At 40.0% G+C, this 19,424-nt stretch overlaps 1 protein-coding gene across 4 annotated transcripts in view; it reads left to right on the top strand.

Annotated features, from left to right (window-relative positions):
• Positions 1-19,424, top strand: part of kif21a (kinesin family member 21A) — a 41,236-nt gene that overhangs the window by 5,159 nt on the left and 16,653 nt on the right. For all 4 annotated transcript variants that reach the window (XM_079449934.1, XM_079449935.1, XM_079449932.1 and 1 more), the window contains exons 2-11: positions 9,271-9,493; positions 10,691-10,873; positions 11,041-11,187; positions 11,269-11,403; positions 14,274-14,453; positions 14,580-14,695; positions 14,944-15,139; positions 16,187-16,376; positions 16,467-16,530; positions 16,624-16,833. In XM_079449934.1, the coding sequence (XP_079306060.1) occupies positions 9,271-9,493; positions 10,691-10,873; positions 11,041-11,187; positions 11,269-11,403; positions 14,274-14,453; positions 14,580-14,695; positions 14,944-15,139; positions 16,187-16,376; positions 16,467-16,530; positions 16,624-16,833 (1,644 nt within the window). The remainder of the gene's footprint in view (positions 1-9,270; positions 9,494-10,690; positions 10,874-11,040; positions 11,188-11,268; positions 11,404-14,273; positions 14,454-14,579; positions 14,696-14,943; positions 15,140-16,186; positions 16,377-16,466; positions 16,531-16,623; positions 16,834-19,424) is intronic.

Genomic DNA, 19,424 nt, shown 5'->3' with positions numbered 1-19,424 from the left:
CGGAAGACAACCATATTCAGTTAGTATACCTTGAGGATGAGTAAGGTATGGAGAAATTTAGATTTGGTAGTGAAATATCCCTGGTAATCGTTGTATCCCTATGTGCGGTATTTTTGCGGAAAAGTATGAAGCCTCCAAATATTTCTCAGTTAAGTAAAAACTAAAATATATTTTGGTAAATAGTCAGTAATAAAGAACAAATAAAGAAATATACAGCACTGCGAAGGACTTAAATAATAGAATATTGCAAATAATTTGTAAGGGATAGTGTTCACTTGGTACCAAAATACTGGCAATTTTGACAATGTTTGATAAGTACAGTGGTATCACCATCAGATACATTGCTATGCAATGGTAGCAGCACCACAGTAAACAAATGACATCACTGTCAATAAAAAACATGTTTTGCTCCTTAAGACCATCAGACAAAAACGCACTAAAACGCTCTTTCAGACCTTGTGAGGTATTGAGAACAGTTTCTTCCATCCGTTGGGCAGCAAGAGCCGCATGTGGACGTGTTCCAGGTCTGTGGCATGAAGAGAGAGTGCTGTGCTCTGTAATTGTATGTTGTTTAGAAAGCAACAGCATTATGCAGAAAAGACACGAGTTAATGATACTGCAGTTCACCACGCCCATCCACACTTCATCCCTGCACACTTGAGTTTGATCTTTTTCTTTAGATCTCTGATTCTTTATTGTGCTTAATAGCCCCCTGACAGAAGATTTACATTTATTCATTTGGCCGATGCTTTTATCTGAAGTAGGAGAGCATATAAACATTTTGTCAACGGTACCGTTAGTTTACAAGGCCATGCTTAATGCTTTAACAAACATATATACATTTCAAATAAAGTTGCTTGAATAAAGTGTCTTCCAAATGCATAAACGTAATTTTAATTTTATGATTTTTATAATATGAGCTAGAGCAAAAGTGAATATTATTCAGTAGACCTACTATCCAGTATTTTTTTAAAACATATCAGGGTGAGACCTCAAAGTAGGGGTAACACGCAGTTTCTACCGATCCCATATTAATCTTAAGTACCTATAGAGTACTATTGCATACTTCGTATCTTCGAAGAGTATTTAGTTTAATACATTTTTTAACCAAATCCAGCCCCGTTTATATAACATTCATCACCCAAATGCAGTGAGCAAACAAACACAGCTTCAACAAACTTCCATCAACCGAGTGAAACGGCATCGATGTGCGTGCTCTCTTTCCCGGAGAATTGTCCAATAAGGGACTACGATCCCTTGTTACGAAACGGTAATCCTTGGAGTTTTTTCCAGGTGGGCCACTGTAGAGTTTAAAGAAATAATAACAACAATCATTTTATTTTGCTCATTTGATACTAGCTGTGGCGATTTCTGTGTCCCAGCGGTTTAATGCAGCAGCGTCAATGTCAAAAGATTGACCAATCAAATTACAGAGACCACGCAGAATACAGCCGATCAAACTAAAGGTGACAGAAGGCTTAACTACCTGTCGGTCGCTTAATATGCGCAAACTCTATTGCAGTGATTCAGTTTTAAGGATGACCGTGTAGTGAGATGTGAGAAGGCAAATATAACAAAGCCAACGGCTTTACAATAAAAATTTAAAATGTTAAGATTCAGAGATGCAAACTACTTAACTTTTGTGAGTTTTGCCATTGAAAAGGGTTTGTTTATGTGATAAAACCGTTTGTCACATAATCTAAGATGTGTTCAAAAACATATAGAAACAGATATGGTCCATTTTATTAGCATGTAAGAATTCAATAGCCTGCAGAACTCTCATCACAGAAATGACCTTTTATTTGTCTGTCAAATTTTTATTTAATGTACAGTTTTAAAGAGCTTATTACGCTTTTTTTATTAAACTTATAAGTAAGCTACTTACTTATCAAGTCTAAAGAGGGAATGTTTTCTCTCCTAAATTTATAAATCCTAAATGCTAGCTTTTTATGACTTTGAAATTTATAGCCGATGTAAAACAATATTTGTTATAAAAGTCTAGTCACACCATGTCAGGGTCTGTTTAAATACATTACTTTATATTAAATTGATATGTTTAGGCAGGCTTTTATTTATTTTTCATTTCTATTTGTTGCTTAGACTATACTGGCCTTTACTGTTTATTGTTTTATTGACTTTGCAAGGTGGCATGAAAGGTCTTAAAAACATATACATTTATGAGCTGTAGTGCTGTAGAATGGTTAGTACATGAGTGAGTTTGTGTGTTATATTGTGTTGTGTTTTGCTGTTTTGCGAGCTGTCGTGGGCCGATCCTGCCGGAGAAGTTCAGGGCCACTTTTTGGTCCCGTTCCGCCCCTGCTAAGAAGTATTTGGTTACAAGCCTTCGTCCAAATGTCTTTCTCTGTGTTCCACCAAACAAAGAAATTTGTACAAGTTTGGAACAACTAGAGATTTAATCATTCATGACAGAATTTACCTTTTTGGGTGAACATTACAGTTGTGATCATGAAGTCAGTGTTGTGGATCATACCGTACCATGAGTGCTAAATGATGAGTTGTATCGTATCATATTGCAGTGAGTAAGTGACTCTAAACATTTGAACGGTAGCCTATACAGTATGTATTTAAGAAATTCTATATTACATACATTTCAGATTTAGACATTAAGTTGTTTATTGTGTTCTGCAACAATGATGTGTGTGTGTGGGGGGTAAGTTTTACCCGATGTACCTGTTAAATTCTTTCTTTTCATGGTTTTCACTATGTTTGCACTAGAAACATTTGATAAGCTGCCAAGAGCGAAAAGAAGAGGGCGATTATTCCCGACAGACCCAGTCCTGGTTTATTCTGCCCTATCCCACAATGCATCTGGGTCCACGGGGTATCTATTTACTCCCAGTATATCTCATGCTGTATTTAAAGTTCTCCCTCGAGCGGGTCTCGGGAGGCCTGTTGGACAGATTTAAGCCATCACTCTCGTCTCTTGGCTCTCAGGCATGCTGTGGATTTGTGTGCTCATGCTGTGGGAAGCAGTCCCGCCTCGATGCACTGCATCAATAGCTGTGTGTTGTCACAAAGAAACTCTGTCTCTCCGACAACCTGTCTGGAAAGTACAGTTCACTTCTACTGTCCAAACTCGCCGCCGCTGACACCTCAGGAGTGTCATCTGATTGAGAACAATGCCCAGTAGACCATACACGGCATTGTGATCTGTAACATTTATGGCTTAGAAATAAACAGTTATAAAGCGCGTACATGAGAAAACAATGTGTTGAGTCCTCTTACCTTACCTTGATCCAGAATCAGGGCCGGCTCGTGGGGTTGTGGGGCCCTAGGCAAGACCATAAATATGGGCCCACTAGTGTAAAAATAAATTTCATATATAAATTGTCATTTTTGTGTGTTTTATTATATCCGTTTACCACAGTTTACTATAGTAAATTATAATACAAATTTTTCATGTTGGTTACATTTAAGAGGGTGATGGGCATCATTCTGATTTATTTTAAAGTAGTTTACATATTAAACAATGTAAAGCGGAACATGCCTTTATTTGCAGCTTGCTTTTCTTTCTTTTCTTACCATTTTGATGCCAGAGTTTGCCTAAGCCTACCACCGCAGCCTCACTAAAACAAGTCCTTCGTTGTTTATCTCTTAATCAATTAAGATGAGGAGCATTTCTTGATGCAGCGTGAACATCAAGAACGAGCGGTCACGGCCTAGTTGTTAGAGAGTCAAAAATGTAACCAGAAGGTTGCCGTGCGATTCTCAGGGCCGGCAGGTAACGACTGAGTTGCCCTTGAGCAATGCCCCTTACCCCCACTTGCTCCCCGGGCGCTGCAGTGATAGCTGCCCATTGCTCCGGGTGTACGTCTGTTCACAACTTTGCAGTGCGTGTGTTCACTACTCACTGGGTGGGTTAAATGCAGAGGTCACATTTCGGGTATGGGTCACCATATCTGACAAATAGGTCCCTTTTCAATTTCACAACATGGCATTGTTATGAGATACTACATTACCCATAATCCTGAACACTCCAAACATGCGCAATAAGACATATTTGACAATCGCACCTCCGCAATCGCGTCATAAACATTATGCAGGTTGCTACCCTGCTCCTATTTTCTAATGTTTTCTGTCTTTATTTATACTGATGTTTTGTATTTATTGTCATTTACTGTTGATCGTCGTGTCTAGAGTTTATTCTGACATTCAATTCCTGTGGGGTTCCTGTGATTTCTTTGTTAATCAATAAGGTTCCTGTGCACGCTGCACGTATTTCCGCCTGAACTCGACAGAGCGGTTGGTGCAATAGCACAATTCATTTAAGCTTTGAGGCCCCTCGCGTGGTCGTGGGGCCCCAGGCAGTCGCCTGTATTGACTGTTGGACGCGCCGGCACCGTTCACAATGATAGTGATTTATAAGTTGAACTGTCGGGATAGATTTTGTGGGAAATTAGGACATCATTTCACTTCATTTCACGTAAAAAATAATGACGCAAATCAACATGCAATTTTATGTTTCAAACTGAGAGGGCGATAGAGAGGCAAAGGTTACTGCTGGTTTAAGCATGCTGTCTTTCTACTCAGCCAGTGCCAAAAAGTCAGTAGGAGACTTTTAATATATTCTTTACCCATCTCCAGGATAGCATGAATGACTGGCTGGGCAACAGCCCCTGGGGCAAACAGGGCTGATTTACAGTTTAAGTCTCTATTGAGTTCCTCAACGCTTTTCTCTGGCTTACTGATTAACAAAACTGCAGGCAATGAGATTGCAAGAAGACAAACGGGATGTTACTTGATTCATTTCATGTCGAAGAGACCATGATGTGAGAATCACGTATTAGAAAAAAATGGAACTCAAAGTGATGGCATATTTAAAAAAGAAAAGCACATCTGAAAAAGAGGAAGAGACATGGATGAGGATTTTCATTTTTGGGTGAACTATTTTCTCAATGTATAAACTCATACGTGAGAGCATGTGAATGGTGGATTTAGGTTAAACTGCAGTAGATCCAGTAACGGCCTACATTCTTTCACAGCAGGAAGAACACACATACTCTCTCTCTCTCTCTCTCTCTCTCTCTCTCTCTCTCTCCTGCGTTATAGTTCACAGATGCTGACTCTCGTATAAGTCAAATCCAACAAAATATGTTCATTTTTGATTCTTTAATATGACTTTACCACAGTTGAGTTTTGAATTTCCAAGTTAGCCAATGAGTGAGAGCGGTCAAGTAACAAGAAGCCAAAGGGGACCAATGGATGTTGGTTACCAACATTTCTTTACTGATATAATACAAATATAATACATTATTCAAAGTATGAAACCAGCTTGAGCAAATTATGACATCATTTTCATTTCTAAGGTGAACTATTCCTTTAATGCTCTTTTTTTGATTTAGCATTTTGATTTCTTTTTTGTAAGATTCAGTAAAGGCCATTGCACACTGAGAAATACGAAATTTCCGCACACTAAAAAAATAAATACGACCTTGTGTTGTGTCAATCCCATTTACACACTGCCTCCGATATCTTTCGCCCGTCAAAAAAATATTCAGACTGGGTTCGATTTTCTGTGTTTTTCGCATCCGTAGCAAGATTTTATAAGACGTTTAGACAATTCAGACACACAATACAAACAAGCATACGAATATGTCTGACTGTATGTGAATAAGACCTTCACAAGTAAGTGGCTTATTGCTGTAATAAGCTATCACAGAATAATGTATGATCCACAATTGTTGAGGTTTACATTTTGTATGAACCCTTTCATCGTAAAAGAGTAAAGAAGATAAGCTGGGGGACGCGGATTCTGTCTGGACATCTCACCGAAGTGATTTACACAGACAGTATGAAGCTGCCCCCGGGACATGAACACAGCAGGTATAGACTCGCCAGTAGATGTCATTTTTCATAGAAGAGATCTGAACGCTCAAGTCTGTTCTCAATTAATTGTTTAATAAAGAATTCACAACACAATTATTTGTCTTTTCTAATCTGTGGCAAAATATTGGGCTTTTGGGGAGGCTCCTTGGTTTTTCCCGAGCGGCAACCTTCCAGTCTTTCTCGTGAAACCAACACGGAAGTGATTTAAACTGCAATTCATTTTTCGATGACAGGCTCCGCTCAGTTTAGGCTTCAAAATTGCTCTTCACAAACCTACGGGTGAAGTCACTGACACTTCGTCCATGTTTTATACCAGGGCTGTAGACTATACATATATACAGTGGTATGCAGTTTGGGCACCCCTTAGAAAATCACTGCATCAGTTTGTCACTTGCTGAGCTTTTGAAGCCGCAACTTAATTTTAACATATGTTATACCTTATGGAAACAGAAACATCTCAGCAGTGAAACACTTTTTATTGGTCAGACAGAAACATTTTCATGTGCATTTAAACAAAAATAGTCATGTGCATACATTCGGGCACCCCAAAGAAATAATTCCATAAATATTTAGTAGAGCCTCCTTTTGCTGTAATAACAGCCTGTAGACGCCTCATATAGCCACAGACAAGACCCTGAAGTCTGGCAGGTGATATTTTGGCCCATTCCTCCTACGAAACGCCTCCAGTTCAGTCAGGTTTTTGGCTTCTGTGCGTAGACAAATTGCTTCAAATCAATCCATACTTTTATAATGATGTGAAGGTCTGGGGACTGGGATGGCCATTCCAGAGCATTGTACTTGTGCTTCTGCATGAATTCCTTGGTGGATTTTGAACTGTGCTTAGGATCATTGTCCTGCTGGAAAGTCCAACCCCAGTGTAGCTTCAACTTTGTGACCGACTCTTGAACATTCTTGTTATATATATATTATATATTCTATAATATATATATATATATATATTATATAGTCTATGAAAGGATCTGACACAAATATAACCTGTCACTCTTCACAATCCTCCTTTGTTGCCCTGTATTTTTGCCACTGGCTTTCATTTGCCAGACCTTATTTTTAAATAACAGCATTTTATGATCACCACATTAAATTAAATTGAATTAGCTAGCTCAAAACTCAGAAGTAACCCAGGACAAAATGATTATATATGTACTTTACTACACATTGTCATAAATAAACTTACAGTCTTGTTAAATGGTGTAAGCACGCTTGTGTTCTGAGGTGTTTTGAGGGACGGATTTGATGGGTTCAGACACTGAGTCTCATGAGTTCAGTGTTTGACATATGAGTTGTCTCAACAAAATGAATCGGTTCAAATGAGTCATGTTTGTTTTTCACAGCTGTTAGGACATCGCAAAAGATATAAGGCCACGTCGTTTACACGATGAAAAACTGAAATGTTTTTCTATTGCGTTTTTGAAAAGTGTCACGCACACACGACAACGTTATCAAAACAATTCGCGTTTACACAGATCCGCAAAATTGACTAAAACGCTGTATTACGCATACCACACCAGTAGGTAGTACAACGTGCATGCCACCTTTTTAGGGACTTCGACCGCTGATCCCATGTTGGTCTGTTCGCCCTCGATGTAAGGACGAAGTTCGTCACTAAGGGAAACGACAGATGCTTTCGACATTTCCTTCCATTGAAGCTCGTCAACAACTCCATCGACAAAGTTGTCCCTCCATCTACTCGTCCTCCCGGGTCTGATCCAAAAGCGCCGTTTAAAAACCCTTCGTCGCCGTGAATGAGTGTTAAGATTTTGCTGTAGATAAATAATAAGTCTCTGTTGGTGGTTCTAGCACTGGTGTAGTAAATCTACACTTTGCTGGAGCAGCGTTAACAAAATATTGAGCAGCACAAAAAAACCCATTTAATCCGCCATTGTTGTATTTCTTTCTTCTTCGTTGTGTTAGGGTGTACACACGCATACCACACCCCCACACTTAATACGCATGCGCACGATGTCGTTTTCTCATTCTCACACTTCCAATAACAACTGATGCATTTGTTGCATCAAAGAGTGCAGAACAGTACTCTACTCTCAGCCAGTCTTGTCTCATTGTTCCAAGGTTACCAGAGCGGGCAGGATGCAGTCTAAGGTTACCGGAGCGGGCAGGGCGCAATCCATTCCCAGACCTGACAAATGCTGGACGAAGGATGTGGCGACTCTACAAAACTTCAGTCGCTATTAGATTATTAATGAGAATTTTAAATCTAACTTTGTTTTTTATTTTGCCTTGTTGTGCAAGCACTGTCGAGCTTGTGCAGAGGCTGCAGTTTTCATCAGAGGGGAACTGGAATCCCCTGGTTAGGCCTGGTCTCCCTCTGAGGTTTTTTTACTCCTCCAATGAAGTTTTGGGTTCCTGGAAGGTTCCACCATTTCAGTCGCAGTCTAGCTCCCTGTATACAGTCTATGGTTTTCCCTTCTTCCTTTAGATTGTGTTGTCTTTTGTACGAAAGCAGTATTACAGGTGCATTACGCTGGAATGATCATGGTACAGTTGTCCTGGAGATAATATATGGCCATAACATTCTTGTGATGCTTTATCTCCGGCTGATTTCTTTTTGTCCGAATATCTATATCAATGCAAATCTATTCGAAAACACCTTGAATAGAGGAGCATTTGAGTTATTATGGGAACCTTTATATGTCACAGAACGGTGATAATATTATTTACATACTGTATGTTATGTTGTCCTGGTTTGAAACAGCAAACTCATTCATCTATCCATCTCTCCATCTCTCTCTCTCTCTCTCTCTCTCTCTCTCTCTCTCTTTTTGTTGTGCAGTTCAGGGCAGATCCAGTATCAAAGACACACAATAGTCTCTCTGTACTGCTGTCAGTGAATTGTGCTCTGAACAAAAGAGTCTCACACACAGAGAGTTCAGCCTCCGCTGTCAGGTGCACCAGAGAGAGTCTTCATCTACTCACGTCAGATTGTCTTATTTCTTATGGCATGTGTCAAAGTCAAGCATCTTTATTATTTTTGCACATTTGTTAGTAACAAACCAGAGCACAGCAGTGCCACCTAACCACACAGAAACAACCGGATGTCCTCATGTAAGAGATTAAAAGACAGGGTTTGGTCTCCTATGACTGAAATATGGCCACCAAGTGGGATGATTTCCCTTTTAAAGGGTCTTGACAAGTTGAGTAGGATTGTTCCTCAATCATGACAGCAGTAAACTTACAGGAGAAAAAAAATATATATACAACCGTTTGTCTCCGGTATGACTTGCTTTATCCCTTAAATGTAAATTTTCTTGCTAGTCAGATTGCATTATAAAAAAATAAAAACATAAATCTTTGTAGTCTCTCATTTCCTTTGTCAACACATGAATCTCTGCTTATTGATCTTTACAACAGTGAGTTAACATTTGAGTCATTTGATGTGTTTGTCAGGATTCGTCCTCAGCTGGCGAAGGAAAAGATCGAAGGATGTCACATCTGCACATTCGTGACCCCTTGCGAGCCGCAGGTGGTTCTGGGAAAGGACAAGGCCTTCACGTTCGATTATGTGTTTGACATGGACTCAACCCAGGATGCCATCTACGCCAACTGCACTGAAAAACTCATCGAAGGGTGTCTTGAGGGCTACAACGCAACAATCTTTGCGTACGGACAGGTGTGTGTCCTCTTTTCTTCAAGCAACACTTTAACGGCTCCCCCATGTGGTTGATAAGCGCAATTGTCTGTTACCAGTGTTCTCAATAATGTCGCTGTATAAGCTTCCCTGTGGGCACTGCAATACACTTGAATTTGTTTAAGTAAGAAACGTTATTTGGAAACCATATCGCACTCTTCTGCAGGCAGGTGATGCACAGAACTTTCAGGGTGAGGTTGTAGTCGCTATCAGGCACTCGGCAGAAGAATTTGTTCTACCGCTGGAAGAAGTTTTACGACATAATTTTAATGTCGAAAGACTACAAAGTGTTGCTTTTTCATGCATAGAGTGTGTATGTTTTAAAGACTTGGCCTTATATAAAAGATCTTGGTATCACTTTACAATAAGGTTCACTTTACATGAGATTGAATGGAGGTGGGGACTCATTTGCATATTGATAAATCCACACATACTCAATGAAGCATTCAAGTCATTTTGAGGCATGAATCAATTATTGTCACCGGAACAAAACTTTGACATATGCTATTTAAAGCTTAAATATGAGTTTTAAGTGATACAATTATCAAATGCACTTTAACAACATAATACCCAGACCTGCTATAGTGTATACATGCTCAATCCACTGAGCCACAGGAATATCTACTGTAGATATCATATAGACTTAATTATACACAATTAATTACACATATTTTTTACTTTGGATGTCTTCTTTGTTTTACATCATGTTCTCTGGCGAGCTTAAGCTTTGACCCTGGCCGACGTATCACCCAATACAAGCACATAAAGCAGTGCTCTGATATGTGTCTGTCTGTCTCACTGGCACTGTGTTAATCCTGCTTTATATCAACAGTCTAACTTCTCTTTCAGACAGACTGATCAAACTATACCAGCACCAAACGGTCTGAAAGCGAGTGTTGGGTCATAACAGTATAATAATGTACTTTCTACTGTAGATAAAATCATTTCTAGTCCAAGAAATCGGATTATTCATACATTACAACAACTGTAATATGCCACATTTGTTGTGAATTGCAATCCATAACTCCTGTATATAGTTTCTTAATAACCGATTTTTTTCTAAAGGTTGCAGATTGAATTACCCTTTGACTTTATGATAGTGTTTCAAAGATTTCATTATTAATTGCATTAATAAAATAAATGTCGACACACAGATCAGATCTCTGTCTTGTATCTCAGACAGGGTCAGGGAAGACATATACGATGGGAACAGGCTTTGACGTCACCATTCTAGATGAGGAGCTGGGCATCATCCCGCGGGCTGTCAGTCATCTCTTTAAAGGCATCGAGCAGAGGCGGCAGGAAGCCACAGATCAAGGTCGACCCGTCCCAGAGTTCAAGATTAGTGCTCAGTTTCTGGAGGTACGGAACTAAATATCACCTGACTATGAGTTGCCAGTTAGGAGTGTTACCGGATCAACATCTTTAGTGAAGAAAAGCTTTATATTGAAATCCAGTTTCTTCTTAACTAATATAATTAGTGATTTTGGTTTGTTTTTTCATTGCTCGTGTTGGTGCAATATCTTCAGTTGTATAATGAGGAGGTGTTGGATCTTTTCGACACCACGCGGGATATGGAGAGGAAACAGAAATCTCACATTAAAATCCACGAAGACGCCAACGGTGGCATCTACACTGTAGGAGTGATTACACGCACAGTTTCCTCAGAGGCAGAAGTGAGAATTATTGATTTATGTTTTGTCTATGTGTGTCACTTTATAAGTGTGATCTTTCTACAAATAAATGATGTGTTGCAGATGATGCAGTGTCTGAAGCTGGGCGCTCTCTCCCGCACCACCGCCAGCACTCAGATGAACGTACAGAGTTCTCGATCTCACGCCATTTTCACCATTCACATCTGCCAAGTGCGAGTTTGTGCCCCTGCAGAAAATGTATGTACCATCTAAAATGATTAACGGTGTTTGTGTGTGGTCATAGAGGTAGAGGGGGTTCATAAGTGTGGAGACTTTACGGTTGGGTCATTTAAGTGAAGGTTAATGCTATGTCACGCATTCGGATTTCTATACCTGTTGAACGTGCTGGCTTCTCATGCTTAACATGATCAACTTTTTAAAAAACGAGTTGGACGTCTTACGTAGTATTTCTGTGCGTGTTACACTCCCCCAGTAGTCCGACTTGTTTCGTGCTGAGTTTTTTATAAGTCTGGATCCCTGTTTCGTGACAGGGTCTTATTTCTTTTATTGGGCAATTCCCCCAGAAAAGAGAGGCGAAATAAAGAAATAGCTCGCTCTCGCGCCAACCGACGAGGCATAGGAAGACCCGCTTATCAAGATTGTCTGCACTGCGTCATAATTGGCCGTACTGAGTCAAGATTGGCTGCGCTGTGGGCCTGCAGTTACAGATTGTTACTATTGCGATAGGGAGAGAAGATACAACTTATGCAATACAACTGTATGGGTACTCATACCTACTGTTCGTAGTCTTTAGGGTCAGGTCATTGGGTTGGAGTTTACAGGGACAGAGTAGGGTCATTAAGGTGGAGACTTAAGAGGTGGGTCTTAAGGGTGGGGACTTTAGGGTTCGGTCATTGGTGTATATTTTTTTGAGTTGAATCAGCTTTTATGTTTATATCTTTGAACTGTAGTGTTCAGAGTGTGATCATTAAGCTGAAGTCTTTAGGGTGGGTCATTGGGCCGGAGTAGCGTTTGATCATTGGAGTAAAGTAGGTTTGGGTCTTTGGACTTAAGGCTTTAAATTTGTGTCATTATTAGGGTAAAATCAGTAAAATGGGGTCTTTAGGGTGGGATTAATAGGGTGGAATCTTTGGCATATTCAAGTCAAGTCCACTTTATTAATAAGCAAAACATATAAGGTTATGCAAGTCAAAGCAAGTCAAAACTAAAAAGGTGAAAAGACAGACACAGACACACAGATTCAAAAGCACAGGCGCCATCCCCTAGATCCACAAACCCAAGATAAGAAGAGAAACACAGGTCAGATATCAGACAGACTATAAATTCCTATATGCCGTGTTAATGAAAAAAATAAAACTTAAAAATTCCTGCAGCCCCCCCGGCCAGGTAAAAAAGTGCAAAACAGTATGCAAACGGTGGCGAGGAACCCAAAACTCCATTGGAGGAGAAAAAAACCCTCAGAGGGAGACCAGGCCTAACCAGGGGATTCCAGTTCCCCCCTGGCAAAAACTGCAGCCTCTGCACAAGCTCTACAGTGCTTGCACAACAAGGCAAAATAAAAACATTTAGATTTAAGATTATAATTAATAATCTAATAGTGGCTCTATCATCTCAGTTTTTGTCAGGTCTGGGTATGGACTGGGTCCTGCCGCTCTGGTAACCTTGGAACAATGAAACAAGACTGCCTGAGAGTAGAGTACTGTTCTGCACTCTTTGATGCAACAAAAACATGACGTGCTGCAGTGTTTGAATACAACCTCTTTGAATGGTTTTGGTCTTTTCTAGAATGGATTATTGTAATTCCCCTTTTTATGGTGTTGATGCAGGAGCTATGATGCGTTTACAGAAAATCCAAAATGCTGCAGTTAAAAGAAATATGAATCTGTGACCCCACTATTAATTTCACTAAAGTGGCTGCCAGTAAAATGTAGAATTACTTATAAGATCCTCGTTCTAGTTTTTAAGGCCTTGGGCAACTTAGCTCCGGTGTGTTTATCCAGCCTGGTGGCAATTTACACCCCTTCTAGATCCTTGAGATCTGAAAATAAACGGTTGCTTTGTGCTACCAGGACTAAATATAAAATATACATAGGGATGATAGAGCATTTTCTCGAGCAGGTCCTAAACTGTGGAATGACCTCCCTCAATCGATAAGATCTGCCAAAACCTTATCCATGTTCAAAGCTATGCTAAAACATCTTACCTGGGTTTGTCTATGTGTTTTTTATGTGATATGTTTATTTATGTCAGGGTATTGTAAGGAAAGAACCCAAACGCAGGCAGCAGTGCATACACAGAAGAATTTAATAATAAAATAAAGCCCACGATGGGGTAAAACAGTAACGAAACTAAAATACAAACGAGAACAAAAGACTTCCCGCAATGGGGCAAAACGACAACACAGGATACAGGCTAACAAGGATAATTATCAAGGCAGGTGTGGGGACTGAAACACTAAAGGGAAGCTAATGAGAGAACGAGAGGGGCGGGGCCAAAGACTAGACCGAAGAGAACGCACATTATGTCGCGAACGACAATAATGTGTTTCTCTCCACACAAAAGACGTGGTACTGTCAAGATCCTGCCCTAAGACTAGAAAAACCTGACACCCAGTGGCAGAACCCTGACAATTTATTTTATTGTTCTGTGTTTTCTTGTTGTGATTGTGAAGCACTTTGGGCAACGCCAGTTGTATTAAATTGTGCAATATTAATTAATAAACAAACAAACAAATGCATCAGTTGTTATTGGAAGTGTTCCTGGTTCCGGTTGATCTAACTAGTGCAGCCTAGATCTTCAGAATATATATATATTATGTGTATTGTATGCAAGATTAAAAAGATGCATCTTAAGTCTAGATTCATGTCATTTTGGGGCGAGTCATCAAGGTTGAGCAGTGCTTTAATCCATTTACCCTGTAAAGCAATAAAACATTGTGTCTTATTGTACAACGGGCCTCGGTGTGGGTTGTTTTGCTGCTAAATAAAAAGGTGTTCTGTTTCTAGCAGAATTTAGACCTCAATGGCTGTAATGCAAATGAATATACGCCCACCCCTGGCTGTATTAATGTCACCGTTTTTATTTACTGCCCTGCATCTTTTTGTCAGCCTCCGGAGCAGGACAATGAGACAGACAATCGACTGGTCAACAACTCATCCGAGATGGAGGAGTTTGAAACGCTCACAGCCAAGTTTCACTTCGTGGATCTGGCCGGGTCAGAGAGACTCAAGAGAACGGGAGCTACAGGGGACAGAGCCAAAGAAGGCATCTCCATTAACTGTGGACTGGTCAGAATCCAAACAGACATTTCGACTCCTACATAACAATTTATAGGTCATGTGACCAAAACCGTTTAAATACATGTGATATTTTTCTCTTTCCTTGTTTTTTTTTATTTACATGCTTTAATGTAGCTGGCATTGGGGAACGTGATCAGTGCTTTGGGAGACAGAAGCAAACGGTCGACTCATGTGCCTTATCGAGACTCCAAACTCTCTCGCCTTCTTCAAGATTCACTGGGTGGAAACAGGTCTGTGTGCTATATGCTTACTTAAATGACAATTCACTGTTCACGCTCCATTGTGTCGTTCCAAAGCCTTAACCCTCCGATGTAGCTTTAGAATCTAATATTGCACAATTTAGCCCATGACACCTGTTTGGTGTTGTTACCACTATTCTGCAGAGTTTTGCCTCGGCAAAAAATACTTGCTTGTTCAGAACATTTAGAAAACTTCAGTGGGATTGAATCAAGTTTCTTTTTTATATTTGGTGTGTCAGCCGCACAATGATGATCGCCTGCATCAGCCCGTCAGATCAGGACTTCATGGAGACCCTGAATACGCTGAAGTACGCCAACCGAGCACGTAACATCAAGAACAGGGTGATGGTGAACCAAGACAAATCCAGCCAGCAGATCAGTGCGCTGAGGACGGAGATCGCCAGGTTGCAAATGGAGCTTATGGAGTACAGAACGGTGAGATAATATCCATCCATCAAAATCCACAAATAACTAAATTCTTTATGTAGATTAATAATCTAGTTGTGCAGCTTCAGTTCTCACATGCGTGTAATGTATCCTCAAGGTAAACACATGTGGGGCGTTCTCTGTGTGAACAGTGTGTTTAGTCAGCTTTATTTATATAGCGCTTTTTACAATTTTCATTGTTACAAAGCAGCTGTACAAGAAAACATTGACTAAAAGTAAAACATAAAAGGTTATGGAAGTCAAAACACAGTTCAAATATCAGACACACAATAAATTCCTATATGCAGTGTTAATTAAATAAGACTATCAAATTCTAGCAGCCCCCCGGCCAGGCAAACAGTGCAAAACAGAATGCAAACGGTGGCGAGGAACCCAAAACTCCATTGGAGGAGAAAAAAACCTCAGAGGGAATCCTAGCCTAACAAGGGGATAACTGGTGTTTAGAATATTTAAATATGATTTACATTTATTTATATTTTTAAAAAATATCTTAATATCTTTTTTGTAGTGTGTGTTTGTATTAAATGGTATAAAAATATATATATAAAATGAAATTTTTTTTTAATCTTATTTATAAGATCAGAACATTTTGTTGTTATAATAAATCAAATATGGGTTAATTTTTTTATTTAAATGGTTAACTTGAAATGATACATACTTGATGTGATGGTTTGGCTGTATTTGCTCAGCTGATAAAACAGCTTAAAGTCCCTGTGAAGCGGTCGTTTTCCGTATTGTGGCGCATTTCCCAGTGAAAGAAATTTAGAACGAGAAAAAATTGTGGCTTTTTTGATTTACTGTGATGTGATGGTAAAAAAACAGCAGTTGTACAAGGGGAGGAGCTAACAGATGCCCCGCCCAAGTCGTCTAATTTATGTGATTTTAGATGGATAGTCACTAGTGGGCGAAAGTGCATTTTCAGATTTTAGGGCACATGAATAAACGCTGCAATATTTCATGAACAAATAGGAATTGTAATTTTTTATTTCACTGGGACTTTTACGTCAATAGTTTAAATCTCTCTTTTTCTCTTAGGGGAAGCGTATGGTTGGAGAGGATGGGCTGGAAAGCATCAACGACATGTTTCACGAGAGCTCAATGCTTCAGATAGAGAACAATAATCTGCGCATGCGTGTGAAGGCCATGCAGGAAACCATTGACGCGCAGGGAGCTCGACTCACGCAGCTGCTCAGCGACCAGGCCAATCAGGTGCTCTCCAAAGCAGGTACTCTGCACATCAGTGTCGCCCCCCTCCTTTTATGTCAAATGACATCTGGCCATTGCCACTTACATGCAGATGGTGGTTGTGTTTCAGGTGAAGGTAGTGAGGAGATTGGAAATATGATTCAGAATTACATTAAGGAGATTGAAGATTTAAGGTAATGTGAATCATGTGATTTAATGTTAATGTAAATGGATATTAACAGTCATAAATATGACTGATGCTGTGGTTTTGTGTGTGTGCGCTTCAGAGCAAAACTACTCGAGAGCGAATCAGTGAATGAGAACCTGAGGAGGAACCTGACGCGAGCGTCCACACGCCCTCCGTTCTATGGAGGTCCTGGAACGTTCTCTTCAGCCCTGTTGGGAGCTGACCCGAGCCAGGAGACCAACGACATCATCGATCTGGCCAAGAAAGATCTGGAGAAACTGAAGAGAAAGGAGAGGAAGAAAAAGAAGAGGTAATGATGGGTGCAAACTCAGTGGGGCAGGATCTCGAGGGGCTGTTACCATATTATATGTTTTAGTATGTTATAAATAATGTTTCTTTTTTTATTGATTTGCAGCCCTTTTACAATGTAGTTGTTTAGGTCCGGCTTTTTTGTGGGAAAACATCAAAACCACTAAAGCATCACTGTCACTGTGCAAGCGTCTTCTGCAGAGAAGTGGAAATTCTATCTCATTTGTTATTGTGACGCATCAAGGGATTGAATCAGTGCACCCGATTCCCTTTGAATTTGGACACCAATAAAAATGGCTGTGCCCTCGATTAGTGCACTGTTACGCCCCATTCACATTCAACATTAACTAGCAGTGGCAGCGACACGATCTTATTCTTTTCAACAGAAGCTCGACGTGAGCGACAGTGACCGTTGACAACAGGAAGTAGAGCGAAGTCTAGTAATGCAATAAAGTTGAGAATTGTAACATTTTAGGCAAATGATGGGCGACTTTCGCGAACGACTACCACTGGGAGTAAAGCAAGCTTTAGGAATGTTAGGAACACCTTCTAACGACCTCATAGCAAAAGACTAGCCACACACAGTGACACAGTCGCTGGCCATGTGAACGCTGGTTTAGGGTATAAAGCAGTGGTGGAAATGGCCGAGATTCACTGGGAGGAAATACTTTACATTTTTTAAACCACCGATGCAAAAAGCTGAAGATCGAAATTCTCTACATTTTGAGGTGGAACTCCATCCCACCATGAAATCCCGCCCCTTCAGGCCTAGGGTATAAGGACTATTTTGAACACAGCCTGTATTTTCAAGATGAGCTAACATAAATGCCTCCGCAATTAGTAATGACCAGTACACACCAAACCCACACCAAAGAAATTTGACTGTTTCGCCCGCTTGTCACCCCTAAAAAACACTGGCCACCCTTGGGCCTCCCCAACCGGAATTATATTTTTTATTAATAATAATATTATTATTATTTTATTATTGAACAAACATAGTCATTGACAAAACACAGTTAAAATGTAATAAAGATGTATAATGTGTTATTTGTAGGGGTGGAACAAGATCTTGTGGCAGGGGATCCGATTGGTCCTCACGCAAATGGCATGATGTAGTGCTGGGCTCGAATTGCTACCATGTTAGTCGCATATGCTCCTTAAATTTAACCTGTGCAACCTCAAAATATATTTGGGAGTATTTGTGTGTGCGCACATTTAGTTGTGGTGTGACCTGTTTTCATTACTGTATAGAGCGCGCTCATAACTGCACAAAGTATGTGCGTGCCGTGCTGTGAACTACAATGACCGGCCTGGCCATTCATAAACAGCGTGTTTGACAGGTTTCAACAAACACGTGTGTCTGCAGCACCTGGCGCTTAAAAGCACTTGTATTTACGGCGGTTCGTGCTACCCGCAGTGCTTTGGGAACTGCAGCTACCACAAATACAGTATTGTACAGTATAAAGTACAGTAAGTTCACATTACGTTATTTTAAATACATTCACAGGCTAACCTCATCGCCACCTCTGCTAACTCGAGCACTATGCTAAAGCATATAGTGAAAACAACCACAGTTCTTTGCTAAAAGCTGCACCTTAAAGTGGCAATCCGTAAATTATTTTCAGTAAACATTAACTTAAACCAATTTTTGAGCATGTACAGAAAAGAACAGTGTTTAAAACTGTGTCACAACCCTTGTTGGAATCATCAAGGAAATCTTGTAATAATGGTTTGTAATTGTCCCTGTGGGTCGTCTTTTTCCGGAAATTCTTATTTGGTGGCTTTCGTCTTTGCATTATTTCGTCACATTTGTGAACAGAACAAAGAGGAACCATCTGCTAGCCTGCGACGGGTAGCATTGTAACTTTACAAAGATTTTTTTCTTGGAAACTTTTTGTATTATTATTTAGTACTTTTATTTTTAAACACAAAGCAGCGCTGCTCTGACATCTGGGGATTCGTTAACTGTAAAAACCATGAAATATGAACTGATGAGAGTTTACAAAGAAAAGGGGAATGTGATAGAACTTGTGCGAAAACAAGAATTAATATTGGCAGACATATGTATGTCTGGGTTTTTCTTGTGTACTCTTTTTTTTTTTTTAACTGAATTTGTTCTCCAAATAAACGTGAGGATAATTGCAGTTGAATCTTGTAGTTTTCTATTTGGCAATTAAATAGTAATAACTTTATGGTATCAGTATTAATGGCAGTGCCAAAGCTGTTGTATACTATTAGATCTTTGTAAAGTACAATTTTGTATTGTGCCACCCTAACATTTATACTGGCCCCATTTGGCCACCCCATAAATAAAATTGCCACTAGGGGCGCCACTGTACCGGGGGTAACAAAGTTGCACTTGAACACATTGCAAAGACAAGAGCCAAAAGCCAGCTAGTACATGTGTTCTGAACCAGTGTGAGCAGGCGGCGGGATTCATCATTCAAACAGAAAAACCTCAGAGACCGCAGGTTAAAACAATGGCGTTTCTTTTTCTGAATTGGGGACATGATGTCCAAATCTGTATAACTGTCTGGACTTGGCCTACTACTTAGGAGAGCCAGAGATGCATTCTTCATGTTGCTGGTTCAT

This window comes from Barbatula barbatula, assembly GCF_947034865.1.
Source record: "Barbatula barbatula genome assembly, chromosome: 25".
NCBI lineage: Eukaryota > Metazoa > Chordata > Actinopteri > Cypriniformes > Nemacheilidae > Barbatula > Barbatula barbatula.
The sequence above is the reverse complement of the archived record's forward strand: the minus strand, read 5'-3'. Positions and strand labels throughout refer to the sequence as shown.